A 21,413-nucleotide genomic window follows, 5' to 3' on the forward strand; every position below is an offset into this window, starting at 1 on the left:
TTGAACAGTACAATTGAACACATGACTCACTTTTTTTTTACTTCAACAGTACAGTAAAAAAAATTAAAACAATTTAAATTATTTTAGACTAATTAGTTCATTTGTCAGATTTACCAGGCTATGTATGTATGATGTATGAATGTACATACAGTGCACAGCATAAATGAGTACACCCCCTCTGAAACTTCTGAAAGTCAGCAATTACTCAATTACTTAGAAGACATGTTAGGGTTCTTTAGAGATATAATGTTCCAGCAAGTCTGCTTAATCAATTACCAAAGGAGCATGTCAAAATTATTCAGGAAAATAAGATTTTCTTATCAAGGTGATAAAATGTTGTGTAGGAAAAATGAGTACACCCTCCTAAAAGTTACTAAATAAAACGAAATAAAAATTTTCTGGTGTAAGTTTAAGGCAATGTTTGATCAACAGGTAAGTATGTTGAACCAAAACATTTAAAGAGAAGTAATTTCTTGACAATTAAAAGTGTTATATAGCCCACTGAATCATTCTCAGACTTAATGCTGACAACAATGGAAGCACTTGGGAGAGAACTGTCAGGAGACTTATTTCTTAGCACAAAAGAGGAAAGTGGTACAAGAGGATTACCAAATCATTGTTTTAAGTGTGAAAATATAGCAAAAGTAACACAGAAATTCAAAAACAATGGACTTGTGACAAGGCCCCTGAAATAATCAGGTCTTCATTTTAAGCTTTCATTTAGTGATGAGGGATTTGTTTTGCTAGACAAAGAGCAGGAGAAATACCAAGCGAGTGTCTCAGAGCCAGCAAAAGCTATGAAAAGAGTGACTGTTTATCTCACAGAGAAAGATACAGCCTGCAGAAATGACATGCATGGTTGTTCTCACTGGAACTACCTACTGTAGCCAAAGCACAATAAAATCAGTTAGCCATTTCCAAAGCCCATATTTACAAAATATAGATTCTGGGAATCAATACTCTGGTCTCATGAGACCAAATCAATCACTTTGGATCTAACAGCATCCAAAATGTTCTGGTGTTGCTAGAGGAGGAGTACAGTGAGAAGTGCCCGGTTCCCACAGTAAAGTTCAGTGGTAGTAAAGCTCTTATATAGGGATGTATGAGTGCTGAAGGTGTGAGGGAGTTGTGCTTTATCAATGCTGTCATGAATTCCCACACCACTGTGTAATTTAATACACAAACTTGAAACAGAAGATGTTACCCTTTCCTCATTCCCTGCATTGTTGGGCATTTTTTCAACATGACAATGAGGATATGCATTCTCCCAAGGTGAAAACCCTTCTGTGGACATTGCACTCAATCTTAACACTCTTGAGCACCTGTGGGGGATTCTGTAGAGATGAGTTGAGCAACACTCCCCATTAAAGATCAGGGCATTTAAGGAGCTCATCATCCAGGAGTTAAACAAGACAGATGTGACAATTTGTCATGAACTTGTACACTACGTGCCAAGAAGGGTCAGAGCATTATATTCAAAATTATGGACGTCATACTAAGTGCTAGAATATTATACATTTGTTGAATTAAATCTAGGGAGTACTCATTTCTGCAATCCTTAATTTAAACAAAATTGGCTAATTTAAATTGGCTATTAATGACATATATTTCTCAGGTTTTATTATGTATATGTTTAATACGTTTTAGTTTTGCCAACTTTCCATGAATTGTATAAGTGATCATAAAGAAAATACATCTTTTGTATTTGTTCAGAGGGGGTGTACTCACTTATGCTGTGCACCGTATGTATGTATCTATGTATGTATGTATAATGTATGTATGTATGTATGTATGTATAATGTATGATGTATGTATATATGTATGATGTATGTATGTATGTAAGTATGATGAATGTATATATGTATGTATGATGCTTGTATGTATGTATGTATGTATGGTGAATGTATATATGTATGTATGATGTTTGTATGTATGTATGTATGTATGGTGAATGTATATATGTATGATGTTTGTGTTCATGTATGTATGTATGTGTATACATATGATGTATGTATATATGTATGATGTATGTATGTATGTACGTTCGTACATACGTATTTATGTTTGTATGTATGATGTATGTATGTATCTATGTATGTATGTTATATGTATGATGTATGTTTGTATGATGTATGTATGTATGGTGAATGTATATAAGTATGAAGTTTGTATGTATGTATGTATGTATGTATGGTGATTGTATATATGTATGATGTTTGTGTGTATGTATGTATCTATGTATGTATGATATATGTATGATGTATGTTTGTATGATGTATGTATGTATGTATGTATGTATGTATGTAAGTATGATGAATGTATATATGTATGTATGATGTTTGTATGTATGTATGTATGTATGGTGAATGTATATATGTATGTATGATGTTTGTATGTATGTATGTATGGTGAATGTATATATGTATGATGTTTGTGTTCATGTATGTATGTATGTGTATACATATGATGTATGTATATATGTATGATGTATGTATGTATGTACGTTCGTACATACGTATTTATGTTTGTTTGTATGTATGATGTATGTATCTATGTATGTATGTTATATGTATGATGTATGTTTGTATGATGTATGTATGTATGTATGGTGAATGTATATAAGTATGAAGTTTGTATGTATGTATGTATGTATGGTGATTGTATATATGTATGATGTTTGTGTGTATGTATGTATGTATGTATGTATGTATATATGTATGATATTTGTATGTATGTATGTATGTATGTATGTATGATGAATGTATATATGTATGGTGTATGTACGTATGTATGTATGATGTATGTATTGTACGTACGTATAAATGTATGATGTATGTATGTATGTATGTATGTATGTATGTATGATGTATGTATGTATGTATGTATGTATATAGGTATGATGTATGTATGTTTGTATGTATGATGTATGTATTGTATGTACGTATAAATGTATGATGTATGTATGTATGTATGTATGTATGCATATAGATATGATGCATGTATGATGTATGTACGTATGTATGTATGATGTATTATGTGCGTACGTATGTATGTATGTTTGTATAATGTATGTATATATGTATGATGTTTGTATGTATGTATGTATGATGTATGTATGATGTATGTATATATGTATGATGTATGCATGTATGTATGTACGTATGTATGATGCATGTATATATGTATGATATTTGTATGTATGTATGTATGTATGTATGTATGATGAATGTATATATGTATGTATGTATGTATGTATGTATGATGTATGTATTGTACGTACGTATAAATGTATGATGTATGTATGTATGTATATAGGTATGATGTATGTATGTTTGAATGTATGATGTATGTATTGTACGTACGTATAAATGTATGATGTATGTATGTATGTATGTATGTATGATGTATGTATGTATGTATGTATGTATATAGGTATGATGCATGTATGTATGTATGTATGTATGTATGTATGTATATAGGTATGATGCATGTATGTATGATGTATGTACGTATGTATGATGTATTATGTGCGTACGTACGTATGTATGTATGTATAATGTATGTATATATGTATGATGTTTGTGTGTATGTATGATGTATGTATATGATGTCTGTCTGTATGTATGTATGTATGTATGAAGTATGTATCTATGTATGTATGATGTATGTATGTATGTTTTATTTATTTATTTTTGTGTTGTATGTGCTATTAATTTGCTCCAAAGTCCACCATGTTCAATTTTAATATTTTTGCTTATTTTAATACTTCAATTGGAAGGGAAATGAAAAAATTACAAATGAACATTATTGTTCAGGTTTATAGGAAAATTTATTCTCTCAGTGATGATGCAGAATGTATGTAAGTTTATGTGATGTATTTTAAAATAGTAGCCTGTTAAAATAATTCAATTGTCTGTTATTTAGTAGAATGGGGCATTTATTTATTTATTTATTTATTTATTTATTTATTTATTTAAGCTTCGAATTGGATAATAATGGGGGAATAATAATAATGCAATAATAATAATGTAATTAAAATTTACGAATTAACCTTATTGTTCAGGTAGGAGAATTGTATTTTAATTAATTGGTTTAATGTTTAATGCATTTTAAATTGTTAACATTAAAAATAGTAGCTACAACTGAAACCCAGTTAAGTGCAATTAAACTTAAGCTTATAGTAGATTTTTTACTATTATTTCACTTGATTGAATTGCTTTTGTTTGACTTGTGATGAAGTGCAGCAGTGAGTCCACAGTGGCCCTGATGAACATCCGGGTTTCCCACTGGCACCGCTGCTGTGGCTCTCAGGAGCCATTTTGGACGCTGTTCAGCTTTTCGCTTGTCAGTCCCTCCTGCCCCCTCCAACTGCCCCGGCAGAGGGGGAGAAACACACAAGCTTGTACACACAAGGGGGCTTCGCTTCTACTCCAAGCGTCCACCAAACTCACGCTCCCACCACGAGCTCCTCCATGCTGCCCGGTCAGAATGAATTGCTGGATGTTTGTGGCATCAGGGACTTTATTTCCGATCATCTCGCTTCTGAGGGATACATTGTGTTGTTGTGAATGAGAGCTCGTGTTGTTATTGTAGCGTTGAAGAATCGCGCGCAGGCCCGCGGCTCCTTCGCGTTCATGTGTTTTATTTCATACTTAAATGCTTTCACGGCATAAAGGACAACATTTAGCGCCAGGATCCTCAAAGGAAGGAATATGTTTGTTCCCTGGCTGTCTTTTGCGCTCATCTTGTGCACAGGTAAGGTGTTCATTTACAGATTTGGTTCGTCTTCAATTAAAACGATACTATCTTATCATAGTGTGGTTGGGTTTGTTACTAAACCTAGTAAGCTTCCTATCTGGACAGCGTGTTAGTTCGCACGTGAAGCCCAAGAATGTCACCTAGGTAGGCAGCACACTAGGTTTTGAAACACGGCCAGTGTTACCAAACCATTCCAGCGAGTGTTTGGGTTCAATGTAACATGAATTTGTTGTTCATTTACATGGGAGTTTTGATATATTTCTTTATTTAGGTGTGGTTCAGCTCGACAAGGCTGTTTTAAAGTTTCTCGTGAGATATTTCTGGTTATTTAAAGGCTCAATGGGCACAAAGAATAAAAGTGAAACAGCTGGTGGCTTGTTGAAACGATTACTCATTTTACAGTTTCACCTCATGTTTTCATGTAACATTTGGTTTCCCAACTTGGTTTGTTTTCATTGCAGGTTTATAAGAAATTTTAGATATAAAATAATAAACATTTCACTTTTTTTTTTGGCTGGGATTGTTGCCTTTCTACATCGTCTGTTCAGTCCTTTTATAATATATATATATATGTGATTATTTGTGGACAAACACAATATTTGTATTAAAGCATTCTTTTATTTTCAAATTTATTATTACTCGTATTATTTTAGTCATTAACTGTCAAGTGTGTATTGTTCAAAACCTCAGTTCACTTTAACAGAAATTGAACTAAATTAGTTATAATAATAACAATAACGTAAGCATCAGGTTTCGTGCCAGTGCTGTCAAATAAAAAAGAAAGGAAAAAGTGATTTTTAAATTTGTTTAATAGTGGTTTAATGGTGTCAAAAAGACAGAAAACAAATAAAAATTCTAGTAATAATAATGGCTTGAGTTCAGTCGTGTTAAAAAAAAAAAAAAAAAAAAAAAAAAGACAAGCCAAATAAGAAGTAATTAATAATAATAGGCTGAGTTGAAGTGACAAACAAACAAATAAAAGTTGTTAAAAATTATAATGGTATTATATATAAAAGCATCAGGTCCACTGTTGTTATAAAATAAAACACAAAAAAACAATATAATAGTAGTTTGGGAACATGATATTTAACTATACACTGTAAAAAATAATTGTTGGTTTAACTTAAAGTAAGTTATCTGGTTGCCTTAATTTTGAGTTCACTGAAATTAAAAATTTGAGTTAATACAATGAAGGCGCTTGATTTAACCAACAGAAACTCAAAATATTATGTCATCTGAACCACATTAATTATCTAAGTTGATTTCACAAAATAAAAAATGTTGTGATAACAAATCATGAAAATAATTTTTCACAGTGTATGTTCATTTATGTTGACCGTGTTTGTTTGACCTGCAGACGAAGCATTCTGCTTTGTCCAGTTATTGATGCTGATGTATTGATTTTGATCATTGTTTTAGGGAACAGTGAGGAAGTCTTATCCTGAAAGCTGATTTGTAATGGAGTCCCTTATAGGTCCCTATGAGAAGGAAACCCCCTCAAAACAAAAGAGTCTTTGATACGCCCTCTAGATCAGCGTGTGTGTGTGTCAGCTGCGGGGTGGTGACAGAGTGAAGAAAGGTAAAATCTGGGCGCTTCGGTGTGAAAGCGCACCACAGGGGACCTTAGAAATACACTTACTCTGCCTGTGTGTGTGTGTTAATGAGGAAAGCAGAGTGCTGTGGGTTTTAAGTAGGGGACTGCTGATGTAATTCACTCTTATCATGTGACACCCAGTATCAGTGACAAAGAAGCTATAGATTGAACATGTGCTGATCTATGGGTGGGCATTAGCCATTAAAAGCATGATGAACATCAACTTATAACTTGAACCCCAGTGCTAAAGCTTTTGTAGCCTTTATTTCTGTTGATCCTGGGTGCTTTAGTGAGTAGGTGGGGTCACATTTGCAGGGGGGATGGGTGGCTGGCAGCTATATGTCGGATTTAAAGGGGCAGGCTTTGTTTTTATTTATTTTTTAAAGCATGCAATGAGCATAAACGTCCTTGTCGGTGTACCCTGTCCAACATTATGTCATAATCTGTTATTTTCCCCCATTTAAATCTGACCCTAGGAGGTCTTTCTCCGCCTGTTGTGTGGATCTTATGCTATGTAAACATCTCACAATCCTTGACCCAGTTCTTTGTGCAAATGTGTGCGGTGATGCACGGCGTTGGTTATATGAAGACTTGCCTTCTGACAGCTGATCCGACATCTGGATTTGATTTGGTGGTTTTCTTAAAGACCACAAAAACTCAATTCACGGGTCTTAAATCATCAACCCCTGAAGCTTGTGGTTTGTGGCTGTGTGTTTTGGTACTGAGGTTTGATGGCTAGTTGAACACATACTGGGGTTTCTGATGAAGGGTTCTTAAGTGTTCAAATGTCTCATTAGGTTTTGATTGACAGGTAAATGTTGCTTGTGATTTATTGAACTCATTTGCAACTATGAAAACCAATATTTTCTGTTATTCAGTTATTTGTCGACTAATACCTGGATAGATGCAGCCACACTTTTAAAGCATTATGCATACCAAAATGTCAAATCCTTTATTTTAAAGATGGCAAAAGCAAAATGTTTGTCTTTTGTTGCAAAGCATTTGCAATGCATCATTTGTTTGCATATACGTTGGTTTTGTAATGTAGAAGTCAAAAGCTAAACATAGGCTGTAAACGAACTACACTACAGTCACATGACTTCATCATCACTAAGCTTCCGACAACTCTTTCAGTCTTTTGTAAAAACATTTTCCCTAAAAGTTTGAGTCAGAATAGTTGCAAGAGCGTGATTATAAACTCAACTAGGCTGTGAAAGTGACTAGTGAGTAGATGAGTTTATCTGTTCGGCTGATGACGTTTAATGTCCCCAGCAACCTCTGTAGTCTCATTTAGACACTTGTTAACCACCTTTTATAAGACAAGTAAAAACTTTTTAAAAAATCACAAGAATGCAATACTGATGTCTTTTACGTTGTGGAATAAAACGTGAAAAATATCTTGAGCTTGTGTTCACTATAGACCTTTTTTCAAGCATTTAACCAAAAACTCATTCAAAAAACTAATTGACTTCAGGACGATGGCATTAGAAGTGCTGAAATGCAACTGATTTTTGGGTTTTGGCCTAGAAAAATTTCACTGGTGAATGTATTAAAGGCACAATATGTACGATTTTTTGATTAAAATATCCAAAAACCACTAGAACAGTGTTATATATTTTGTTGACTTGTGTACTTGCAATATCCCAAATGTTTCCAAGAATGTTTAAATCCAGAGAAATAAGCAATTTTAACCAGGATACGGACCGCGTCTGTGTGTCGCATATCAAAGACATCATACCCACGTTACCCTCGGTTTCCGGTTTTATTTTGTAGAAACCATGGAAACACCAAAGACGCTTTAATTTATATTATGTGTTTTATTAGACAAGTGAGCAACTGTTTGGATACATTCATCGACAGAAAACTAATCATGTTTTATAGCTCAACACAGTAAGTCTTATTGTTTGTCTTGTTTTCTTGATTTACAGCGAGTACCATGTTTTACCATGCCTAATATCGATCTAACTTACTGCAGTGTGTAACAAGTGTCTCATAGTAGCTGTCGAGCGAACACAGAGTAGCACTATAACAACTTTCAACACACAAATGTATCTAATATGATGAAACAGCCCCACATACGCTTGACCTGAAGAAGCGGAAGCGATCTCGTTCCACTCCAATGGCTTTCAGCCACACCCTGCTTCATACTATAGTAATGTTAATAAATCTTTAATCCATGAATATGATTTCTGCCAGATTCCCATTGTATTCTTACCACCAGCTGTAGATGTGAAGACGATGCCTCACATGATTCCGCGAAATCAAGGCGTCATCAAGCTACGACTTTGTTTTGAATAAGCGACCTCTAGCGGCAAAAATTACATATTGAGCCTTTAAAGATTGAGAAATGATTGAATGCTTTAATATCTCTTTGTCTGTCTTTCTCGGTCAGGAGCCAGTCATGCGGAGGTGGCGACCAGAGAGTGTGTCTACTACAATGATAACTGGCGGACAGAGAAAACCAATCAGAGTGGTTTTGAGAGGTGTGAGGGGGAGAAAGACAAGAGGCTGCACTGTTACGCCTCCTGGTTGAACACCACCGGAACCATCCGCCTGGTCAAAAAAGGCTGCTGGCTCGACGACTTCAACTGTTATGACAGGTCACACCAAAACCACCTTCATATAATGTCACTGTTTGACTCGACTCATTTTTTTTCCATTGATATGGTTCTGGAGTTGCTGCCAAACAAATGTTTTCATTACAATCTTTTGCTTCTACTTTTGAGAACATGTTTTAAAACCCAAAGTCACTTTACATATCACAGGCTTCATTGGATGTGTTGGATAAAAGCTATTTAAACATGCACTATTGTTCAAAAGTTTGAGGTTGGTAATTTTTTTTAATGTTTTTGAAAGAAGTCACTTATGCTCACAAAGGCTGCATTTATTAGATCAAAAATACAGTTAAAAAAAGTAATATTGTGAAATATTATTGTGATTTAACATAACTGTTTTCTATTGTAATATATCTTAATGTAATTTATTACTGTGATCAAAGCTGAATTTTCAGCATCATTACCTCAGTCTTCAGTGTCACATGATCCTACAGAAATCATTCTTATAATGATTTGCTGCTCAAAAAACATTTCTGATTATTATCCAATTTGTGCTGCTGCTTAATATTTTTGTGGAGATTCTTTGAATAGAAAGCTCAAAAGAACAGTATATAATTGATATAGAAATCTTTTGTAAGATTATAAATGTTTTACTGTCACTTTTGATCAGTTTAATGCATCCTTGTTGATGTAAAGTATTAATTTCTTTAAAAAAATATTACTGACCCCTAACTTTTGAACATTAGTGGAAAAATAAACATAAACCATAGCAAAAAATAAAATCATTTTATTTTGAACTGTTAGGGAAAATAAAAACACTTGAATTGCTTTGACGCTATTCAAGAAAAATCATGTTTTGCATGGGGCCCTTAAAGTGTAGAGTCGACATTTTTGTTGATTATAATCTGATGTAAATGATGACATTTGTTTTTAGTGTGAAGTATCCCTTTAATTTTATATACTTTTTATATAAATGTTGTTGTTTTTTTCAGCCAAGACCCATCTTTTCTTAAAGGGATAGTTCACCCAAAAATGAAAATTTGATGTTTATCTGCTTACCCCCAGGACATCCAAGATGTAGGTGACTTTGTTTCTTCAGTAGAACACAAATGATGATTTTTAACTCCAACCGTTGCAGTCTGTCAGTCATATAATGCTTGTCAATGGGAACTCCATCTGTAAGAGTCAAAAAAACACGCACAGACAAATCCAAATTAAACCCTGTGGCTCGTGACGACACACTGATGTCCTAAGACACGAAACGATCGGTTTGTGTGAGAAACCGAACAGTATTTATATAATTTTTTACCTCTAAAACACCACTATGTCCAACTGCCTTGCGCATCTGGTTGGTGAGGTCTGAAAGCGCTCTGACAATGGAAGTGATGTCTCGCACTCATTGAAGCAAAGCGCGAGACATCAGTTCCGTCATCAGAGCGCGTTTTTAGACCTCACCAAGGCAGTTGGACATAGTGGTGTTTTAGAGGTGAAAAATGATATAAATACTGTTCGGTTTCTCGCACAAACCAATGATTTCGTGTCTTAGGACATCAATGTGTCGTCACGAGCCACAGGGTTTAATTTCTGGTTATCAGAAACGCAACGGTTGGAGTTAAAAATCATCATTTGTGTTCTATTGAAGAAACAAAGTCACCTACATCTTGGATGTCCTGGGGGTAAGCAGATAAACATCAAATTTTCATTTTTGGGTGAACTGTGCCTTTAAGTGAACATGTACAGATGTAGGTCACATTAGACACTGTTCAATTAGAAAGTGATCAATAAGGACTGGAAAGGCTGAAATGATGGCGTTTTTGCAGATGTGCTTTCTGGTTGTCTTGCAGACATCAAAATGACTACATTTAGATTTATTATATAATTTAGAAATGCCTTTCGAGCACATACCAGTCTTAAATTCAGAAAAAAAATCAGTGCCATGTTACAGCAACAACTAATTTTCTATTCATCCCTTTCACTGTTTTCTCTGTGTGTGAGCAGACAGGAGTGTGTGGCCACAGAGGAGAGTCCCCAGGTGTTCTTCTGCTGCTGTGAGGGAAACTATTGCAATGAGAAGTTCACACACCTGCCAGAAGCCATCACCCCAGAAGGTAGACGAGCCTTCATATGTCTCCTCACAGCTGTGGGGCTCCTCTGGCCAACAAATATCTGTGCATGGTACTTTTATTGCCATTTGGCATGCAAATAGTCATGATTATTGTCAGTGTTTTGTGTAGAAAACAACCTGTTGAATAAAGCAATATGTCATATGTTTTCACCATGTTTAAAGGGTTAGTTCACCCAAAAATGAAAATTCTGTCATTAATTACTCACCCTCATGTCGTTCCAAACCCATAAGACTTTCATTCATCTTCGAAACACAAAGATATTTTTAATGAAATCTGAGAAATCTTGAAAGTCTATTCACCCAAAACTCTGACACTTCAAAACATTCATAAAGAGTTTGTAAAATAAATCCATGAATTCAGCAGTTCAATCCAAGTCTTCTGAAGAGACTCGATCGCTTTATATGATGAACAGATTGAACTGAGGCTTTTATTCACATGTAAACATTGATCAGTGAACATGAACAGAAGCTCAACCCTACTTGCTTGACTCATGAGAACAAACATCATTTGTTCTAACTTCATTGAGCAAATGCATTAATATAAAGTTGATGTGCGGCCATAGCTGTGGAATTTTATAATGGCTTCAAACATCTCATCAAAGATCCATTTTATAAATTGCATTTTATTTTACACCTGAATATATTCCTTGTCTGTTATTGCTGTTGAGCTGACGTTATGTTGTGTGTTTTTCTTACAGTAAAAATCCAGCCTCCAGAACCGGGCCCGTCTCTCATGGGCGTGCTGGTTTATTCCCTTCTTCCTCTGGCCATTCTCTCTCTGGCTCTGGTGCTCGCCTGCTGGACGTACCACCAACGAAAACCACCTTACAGACACGTCGACATCGGCCAGGTCTGACAATTATGTGTCTTAAATAATGTGCTCAAGATGTTTGTAGCTCCATACACTATCATTGAAAAGTTTTTTCTTTTTTTTTTAAAGAAATGAATCATTTTATTCAGCGAGGATGCATTAAATTGAACAAAAATGACAGTAACGACATTTATAATGTCACAAAAGATTTATATTTCAAATAAATGCTGTTCTTTTGAACTTTCTATTCATCAGAGGATCTTAAAAGAATTTTATTAGTTTTTTTTCCACAAAAATATGAAGCAGCACAACTGTTTTTAACACTGATAATAATAATAAATGTTGATCTTGAGCAGTAAATCAGCATATTAGAATGATTTCTGAAGGATCATGTGACACTGAAGACTGGAGTAATGATGCTGAAAATTCAGCTTTGATCAAAGGAATAAATTACATTTAAAAATATTTTAAAACAGAAAATGGTTATTTTAAGTTGTAATAATATTTCACAATATTACTGTTAGACTGCATTTTTGATCAAATAAGCATAGTGAGCATAAGAGACTTTCAAAATGTATTTCGTACTAAATTTATTTAGTTTGATTACCTTATACAGCTCTGCTCATCTGCACTTATATGTGCTTTCAAATGAGTATTTATTTTGATTTCCTTGATTAGGATGCTGGTCTTCCTCCACCGTCTCCTCTTGTTGGACTGAAGCCCCTGCAGTTGCTGGAGTTGAAGGCCAGGGGGCGCTTTGGCTGTGTGTGGAAGGCCCAGTTACTGAGCGAATATGTGGCGGTGAAAATATTTCCAATCCAGGTACATATTCCATTCATGCACCCTGAAAAGAGGATTGCTTGTTTTTGATTTCTCAAATGAATTTTAACATGCGTGTGTATAGTGCTTGATTTTGAAATAATGTGTATATCAACAGGACAAGCAGTCATGGCAGAACGAAAGAGACATTTACCTCACTGAGGGTTTTAAACATGAGAATATTCTACACTACATCTCAGCAGAAAAACGAGGCACCAACCTTCAGATGGAGTTGTGGCTGGTCACAGAATTCCATGAAAGGGTCAGTGTGTGTTTCATTTTTCTGTAAATGTCCCTATATGTATAGCACAGCCTCATTGTGAGGCAAAATGGACCAAATAATGTTTCAAAGAAGCACCAAAATACCTGTTGCATTTAAAGATATGCATAGAATCAATCATAATGTCATCAAAATCTTTATTTAAAACCCAAATTGTATGCATTGCAGGGCTCGCTAACAGATTACCTGAAGGGGAACCCTGTGAGCTGGCCTCAGTTGTGCCATATTTCTGCAACTATGTCCCGTGGCCTGGCGTACCTTCATGAAGACCTTCCTTACCGTGCAGAGGGACCGAAACCAGCCATTGCACACAGGTACACAAACCTGATCTTGATGCATTTGATGTGTACTTTTAAAAGATAGTTTTACATACAATGCTCTTTCTGTTTAGTGATAAGCAAGTGAAAGTCAAAGGTGTACTGCTGTCAGTGTAGGCACTGGGTGATTTGAGGTTTGTGTTTTGCAGAGATTTCAAGAGTAAGAATGTCCTTCTAAAGATGGATTTAACTGCAGTGATTGCGGATTTTGGGTTGGCGGTCCGCTTTGAGCCTGGGAAACCACCTGGAGATACACACGGCCAGGTGAGAATAAACGGATGAAGCCAAACCTTTGACTACATTTCTTTCCATATATCTCTTTATATCCATGTAAAATATCTGAATTCAATTTTAGGTTAACAAACCCTTCTGCACCAATATGCACTACTGCTTTAAAGTTTTGCTCTGTAAGATTTTTTTTTTTTTTTTTTTTTTAATGTTTCTGAAAGAAGTCCCATACCAAGGCTGCATTTCTTTGTATAAAAAAACAATAAAAACAGTAATATTGGGAAATATTATCACAATTTAAAATAACTTTTTTTTTTTATTTGAATGTTTTAAAATGTAATTTATTCCTGTGATGCAAAGCTGAATTTTCAGCATCATTACTCCAGTCTTCAGTGTCACATGATCCTTCAGAAATCATTCTGATATGCTGATTTGCTGCTCAAGAAACATTTCTGATTATTATCAATATTTAAAATAGTTGCGCAGCTTCATATTTTTGTGGAAACTGCATTTTTTCAGCATTCTTTAATGAATAGAAAGTTCAAATGAGCAGCATTAATTTGAAATAGAATTTGAATTTTGAAATTGAAATTTGAGCTTTATAAATGTCTTAACTTTGACTTTTGATAAATTTAATGCATCCTTGCCAAATAAAAGTACTTCTTTAATAGAAAGAAAAAAAAATCCAATAACCCCAAATTTTTGAATGGAAATGTATTTATATTTCACTTGTTGGTATTCAGGTGCATCAATTCAGAATGAATAAATAAAAACAAAAAATAATCTGCACACCTAGTTAAAAACTATTAATGCAAATTCGAACACTAATCTAATCCATCTTTATACTTGAAATTTGCCGCTGTGTACTGAAAATATCACTGCTCTTATGAGAAAGTGCTTGTGATGTTTATTTATTTATATGCTTTTGAATAAAAGCTTCTGCTAAATTGATAAATGTAAGAAACATGAGGTTTTCAGTCCAAGATCAAATCAGTTTTACAGAAGAGTTGTATAAATTAAAAAAACACAAAAAAAGAAAAGGCAAATGTGTTAGTCCCTTCATTGCGCATCTTCATTACTTGAGTTCAAATAAATATAATGTATTTTAAAAAACAAAACTGGTAACACTTTAGTATAGGGAACACACATAAACTATTTACTACGACTTTTCCCTCAATAAACTAATTTACTGCTTATTACTAGTTAGTAAGGTAGTTGTTATGTTTAGGTATTGGGTAGGATTAAGAATGTAGAATAAGGTCATGCAGAATAAGGCATTAATATGTGCTTAATAAGTACTAATAAACAACCAATAAACTAGTAATATGCATGCTAATAAGCAACTAGTTAAAAGACCCTAAAATAAGGTGTTACCACAAAACTAATATATATATATATATATATATATATATAATATATATATATATATATTACATCAGTTTTCATTTAGCCATTAAGTTAAAATAACTACAAATTTGAAACAAATAGGATGGTAATATGTGAATTTCTGTGTAAAACAAAATGCCAGGTTGTCCCTAAACTCCACTGGGATGACAGTGAAAGTGTGTCTAACATGTGTTTGTGTTTTCTGTATCTGTCACAGGTGGGAACTCGACGTTACATGGCTCCAGAGGTGCTGGAGGGAGCCATTAATTTCCAAAGGGACGCCTTCCTAAGGATCGACATGTACGCTCTAGGACTGGTGCTCTGGGAGCTGGTGTCTCGCTGCACCGCCTCTGATGGTGAGTCCACACAAACATTGGGATCTCTGGGTCTGTGTGTGCACCATAGTTTTTAGTGATGGGAGTAACCTGTTATATAATCGCTTCTAAATAGTTGCTTCTTGAATTTACACCATAATGCTTGAACCTTCAGAACTGTTATTATATTTATTTATAGGGTTGGAAATTGACATTTCACAAATCTATTAAAATCTCAGTTTGATTCAGTATTGATTCATTAGTTATTTTTATTCTTATACACATTAAGTGACATGTTGTTTACAAGCTGTTTTATTGATGTCTTTCTGTGGTTGCATTAACTGAAAATAACTTTCATTGTTGTCGACCCAGCCCTGTACTTTATTGACTTTGAAAAATTGAAAACAATCTGCCTGTATATTGTGTGTGCTACAGCTAATGCTGTTGCTGTCTCACTCAGGTCCTGTAGATGAGTACCAGCTGCCCTTTGAGGAGGAGGTGGGCCAGCACCCTTCACTGGAGGACCTTCAAGACGCAGTGGTCCACAAGAAGATGCGGCCCGTCTTTAAAGACTGTTGGATTAAACATTCGGTGAGAAAGTACCTTTGAGTAGGAGTTAGGGATTCACAATTAATCACGATATGTGCTATTATTATTATTTTACATCTATATTGATATGTATTCACAACATTTTATTCAAATTGTGCAGCCCAACAAACAAGCACAGCAAACCTGGATTTATTTATTTATTTTAATCACAATTGTAATTTTTATCAATCCCCCCCCCCAAAATCGCTCACATGGGCAATCCATGTCCAGATCCAGCTTGTGACATCTTCCAATTTTGATTTTGGGCCTAAAAATCCAATCCAATCAAAATCAAATCCTCTAAATAATCTGAGGGTTTATTTTGACCTCTTTCTCAGGGTTTGGGCCAGTTATGCGAGACCATCGAGGAGTGCTGGGACCACGACGCTGAGGCGCGACTGTCGGCGGGCTGCGTGGAGGAACGCATCTCCACCATCTCCAAGGCAAACAACACCATCAACACGTCTACCTCAGAGTGCCTGGTCTCCATGGTGACATCTGACAGCGATACGGACCTTCCACCCAAAGAGTCCAGCACCTGAACGCCGACCTTCAAACATCAGGGACTGCGTTCATCGCTGCAGAGCGGACACCTCTCCAGTAATGTGAACTTTGCTGCTAATTTGATCTCTTGATCGTCATGTATTTAATTCTTTCTTTCTTCTCGCATCGTTGGATCGGTTTCACCAGCACATTCATCTACTGTATTCTTCCGAGAGGAAGGCAGACACAAAAAAACCTCAAACGTGAGAAGACTGAACTCTCAGAGGGCATTCAGGGGATTGTTTCAGACTGCTGGGATATGAGCACACGTTACCTCATCAGTTTTAATGCCATTTATATGTTGTTTTTTTGCCTTCACTCCATGAATACCTCCATCCGAACTCTCTACCCTGGTTTTATTGAGACTACGCGCCGATCTGAAGACTGTTACACAAAAGCAACCTTCCCAAGAGCACACAAGGTCCTCTTTGTTCTCAGTGAATTTTAGCATAGTTTTATTGCTGTTTAACTGTACCCTTTCTTCCCTGAAATGTCTCGTGGGATGTTGTTTTTCTTATTTCCGTTCGTGACGGCAGTCGTCCGGGACACTGGAAGCTGAAGGCAGCAGGACTGTTATGATTTGAGTTGCCTTTCGAAGTGTCGGGATTGATTTTAATGTAGCATCCGCTTGTCGTTGACACATTATATTGAAGTATCTGATATCAGAAGTGCCATCAGTAGAGCATCCCGAGCGGCGTGTTTTAGCGTTTGTTGTTTCCGCGTGACAAGAGCTGCAGTTGCGGCTGCACAAAGACCAGTGCTGCGTTACAGGTTTGATTTTAATCACAGCGAAATGTATGGGTGCATCAGGAAAGTGTGTGATGTTTATCCACTACACTACTCTCAGGTAAACTCTGTGCACGTGATTGTGTGACCGCTCACTTTTACAGCAATAGTTCTCAGCAGTATGGTGAATCTCACCAAGAAAAACATGGGTCATAAATCATCTGAAAATCAAAATAAAAAAAGTCCAATTATACACTAATGAACATTTGTGCTCAAAGAGAGTAAAGCTTATTTTTAGAGTCAAGAGTTTTTGTATTGTGGCATTATTTTCATAACTTTTGAGCACATTTTCATTGGCGTAATGTAAAACAATTCAAATGATAGAATTATTAAAGAAATTAGTGTTATTTGGTACAACAAAAAATGCCTTAAAATATATTTAATTTGTAGAGCACAATTGTAAAATATATTTAAAGATATTTTTTTCCTTGCATTACAGTATTTTTTTTTAATTATTATTATGGGCGAAATTGTCACGTCACAATATAAAAAACTCATAATGGTCCTAAAATAGGCTTCATTCTCTTTATGGAACATTTAATTTAGCAGAAAATAAAGCTATTTTTGGGCTGTTTCAGCATTAATTTTATAACAATTAAGCAACAATTTTCTCCCCCAAATTATCATTACCGTAATGCGAAAAAAATACTGTCCCGCAGTGTAAAAATTATTTCAAATGATTTTTGTTTTATTGATGTTAAGCACAACAAAAATTACCTTAAATATATTTACAGTTGTGTTTTTCAATGTAATTTTTTTTCGCATCATAGTAATGTGGTTTTTTTTTTTTTTTTTTTTTTTTTTTTTTGCATTACTGTAATGAGAACAAGATGTGCTGAACTATTATGAAAATAATGTCCCAATGTAAAAAACATAATGGTCCTAAAATAGGCTTAGTTCTCTTTATGGAACATTAAATATTGCAACTCTTTTTTTGGGCCATTCTAGCATTAATTTTATAACAATTAAGCTGCAATTTTCTCCCCCAGATTATTATTACCATAATGCAAAAAATTAAACCACAGTTGTTTTTGTTTTTTTGCATTACTGTATTGAGAAAAAAAAAAAAAGTGCTAAAATGTCCTTAAATAATGTAACAATATTAAAAAATCAGAATGGTCCTAAAATAGGCTTCATTTTCTTTATGGAACATTAAATATGGCAGAAAACAAAGCTGTTCTAGCATTAATTTTATAACAATTAAGCAACAATTTTTTCCTCAAATTGTCATTACCATAATGTGAAAAATTAAACCACAGGTTTTTTTTTTTTTTTTTGCATTACTGTAATGAGGAAAAAATGTGCTAAAAATGCAACATTTAGTTTCCTATTTTTTTTCTTTTGATTTTTGGGCTGAAACATGACCCAGACATTTCTTGATTCGTGATCTTCACAGAGCTCGCCTGTTTCACGCAATAACTTGACCAGTGAAGAAGACTGAATGTCCGTAGTGCTGTAATCTGCTCTGTCAAACTGTTCAGTCCTCTCATGGACTCCCAGTGTTGTTCAGAAACAGGCAGCTTTTATCAAACTCATTCAGCGTAACACTAAATCCATCACTGAATATCGACCTTCATACGCTCAGTGATTAGATATACCTCAGATATTGTGAGTTTATATATATATATATATATATATATATATATATATATATAAAAAGTATTTTATTCAGTTTTGTGGTAGCAATATAATTTAATATACAGCTGCTTTTCTGTGATTTTTAAGGAGATTGTTTTGTTTTTAATCAGTTATTTTTTAACAGAAGGTGCTCTGACTTTGATTGCCAGGTGCTCGGTGCATTTCACAAAGTTTTTTTGCTTTGAGTCAAGCATCCGCAGGTTAAATGGCTTCTGTGGTTCAGAATAAGTATTCTCTGAGGACACGCAAACCTTTCACAATTGTGTTTTTCTTTTGTTTTTCATTTGTTTGTTTGTGTGGTACATGTATTTTCTTCCTTCCTCTCCACCTTAATCGTATTAAGTTGGATTTGTCTATTATCAAATCAGGGATTTGAAATATAATTAAAGTATTGCAGTGCAAGTTGTGCAAATTTAGTTTAAGCCAAACTTTGTATCCTATCAGGTGTTGATGATGTGTGATGTATATAACGTTATTAGATCTGCTAACTGATGTAGTTGAAGCACCTTTTACTCTTGTTATATTTCTCTGCATTTCACACAAAACCTGAAGTGTTCATACATTAGGACTACCTGAGTATAGATTTCCCACGATCCTTTGCTGGCCTGATGTGGGCTGGTTCTCATTAAGGAGATGGAGGTCTGTTGATGTGTTTTTTTTTGTTTGTTTTGTTTTGTTTGTTTGTTTTGTTTTTTTACTGCTGCTAATGTAGTAAATGTGTTGTGTTGCCCCTGTTTGGGTCATTTCAGATTCTGCTGCCATGTTCAGTATTTTGTTGAATTAAACATTTGTTTCTCACTTAAACGTCCTGTTTGTCTTTTTACTTTAGGACATAGAGACTTTAATTGTACTTCTGTCTCTTTCATTATTTATTGTCTCTTTATCAGCCCTTAAAACAGAGACACGTTATTTTTTTATCTTTATTTATTTATTCAAAGGTAAAAGGACATGACCAAACTTGACCTCTAAAGATCACATATACAAAACTTTTTTTTTTTTTTTTTTTTTTTTACAAAACTTATAAAAAGACATCTGAGAATTTTAGAAAGAATTTTGGTGTCCCCAGAATGTGTCTGAAGTTTCAGCTCAAAATACCCCACAGATCATTTATTATAGCTTGTCAAATTTGCCTCTATTTGAGTGTGAGCAAAAACATGCCGTTTTTGTGTGTGTCCCTTTACATGCAAACGAGCTGCTGCTCCCAGCCTCCTTTCCAGAAGAGGGCGGAGCTTTAACAGCTCACGCTTTGGTTGCTCAACAACAACAAAGCTGGAGAATCTCACGCAGCCAAAATGAGGATTGTCAGTAACGGTGTTCAGCCTTACATTGTTCAAACCGGAGTCGGACACTGATGGAGAGACTCAGGAAGAAGTTACAACTTTTAGAATGAAACTGGACGATTCTGAATGGTTAGTGGATAAATTTATGTAGTTGCTGTGGAGTTGATTCAACTGATCCACTAGCATGTGCCAGCATGTTAATCTTTTGTGCAAATCCAGCAAATCTCCCTTTGCATTGAACTTTGAGCGTCGTAACTTTGCAGATGTTGTTTATGCTCAAACAGCAACATTACACACTAACTAAAGTTAAAAAAGTGAAATCATAATCAAGGACCCCTTTAAAAAATATGAGTTAATGACGCTTCTGTAGCAAAGCTGAGGTTTAATTCCTCTCACGGTGTTCGGTTGTTATGACTATATACAGCAGCAGAGGGCAGTATGTGTTCGCATGATCTCTCAGCACATGAGCTCATGACTCAGGACGGGAAGCGACAGATGTTGACTGCGAGGTTAGGAAACAAACAGGACATATGGACAGACAGTCCCAAATATTTAATACCAGCAGATATCTCGCCAGACTCCTCTGTCTCTGTAAGGATCTACGATAACACACCAGGAATGACAAATGACTGAAATCCTCAGAGTCAGAGATCACCAGAGAGACTCACAAGACAACCTGCTTAAAATAGACCTTAACGGTTATATTAACAGGACGATTCCTGTTTATCAAGGACGATGTTTTAGTTTATCAATCAAAAATGACTGTGGAAAAAATATTCTTTCCTAGAAAACCTTTTAATGCAAGTTTGTTTGCTTTTAGGGTTTCTGCAGGTCTTAAAAAGTCTTAATTCACCCTTCCACAAATTAAATTGTTCACCCAAAAATGAAAATTTCTGTCATTAATGGTAATTTTTTTTTTTTTTTTTTTTTCATAAAATTGAGGTTAAACCACTGGAGTTACATGGATTACTTTAATTATGTCTTTACTACCTTTCTGGGCCTTGAAAGTGGTAGTTGTGTAGGCTGTCAAAAAAGGGACAGAAATCTCTCAGATTTCATTAAAAGATCTTCATTTGTGTGCCGAAGATGAGCGAAAGTCTTCCGGATTTGGAACAACATGGGGGAGAGTAATTAATTACAGAATTTTAATTTGAGTGAACAATCCCAGTAAAAAGGTGTTAATTCGAAGCAGAAAGTCTCAAATTCATAAAGTCATAGCATTAAATGCTGCACGTACTGCAAGAAAAAAAAAGAATATCTTCCTCAGTGTTTTAGTCATGTTTTGTAATGCATCTATGAACATCTTTAAATCATAATGCATTTACTTGAGATGCAAAATAAAGATATGAAGTCTTGTTTTCTCATAAATTGAACAAAATTAAGTGAGTTTA

General features: G+C 34.9%; 1 protein-coding gene across 1 annotated transcript; it reads left to right on the forward strand.

Moving 5' to 3' along the window:
• Nucleotides 1–4,239: 4,239 nt before the first annotated feature.
• LOC127494623 (activin receptor type-2B) lies at nt 4,240–19,546 on the forward strand. The gene is made up of 11 exons (XM_051860640.1): nt 4,240–4,755; nt 8,745–8,952; nt 10,906–11,015; nt 11,731–11,882; nt 12,522–12,665; nt 12,781–12,924; nt 13,111–13,256; nt 13,409–13,523; nt 15,091–15,229; nt 15,648–15,778; nt 16,114–19,546. Exons 1-11 carry the CDS (start codon nt 4,713–4,715, stop codon nt 16,315–16,317), a joined length of 1,536 nt encoding a protein of 511 aa, XP_051716600.1. The 5' UTR covers nt 4,240–4,712; the 3' UTR covers nt 16,318–19,546.
• Nucleotides 19,547–21,413: the final 1,867 nt, after the last annotated feature.

This window comes from Ctenopharyngodon idella, chromosome 2, assembly GCF_019924925.1.
Source record: "Ctenopharyngodon idella isolate HZGC_01 chromosome 2, HZGC01, whole genome shotgun sequence".
Lineage (NCBI taxonomy): Eukaryota > Metazoa > Chordata > Actinopteri > Cypriniformes > Xenocyprididae > Ctenopharyngodon > Ctenopharyngodon idella.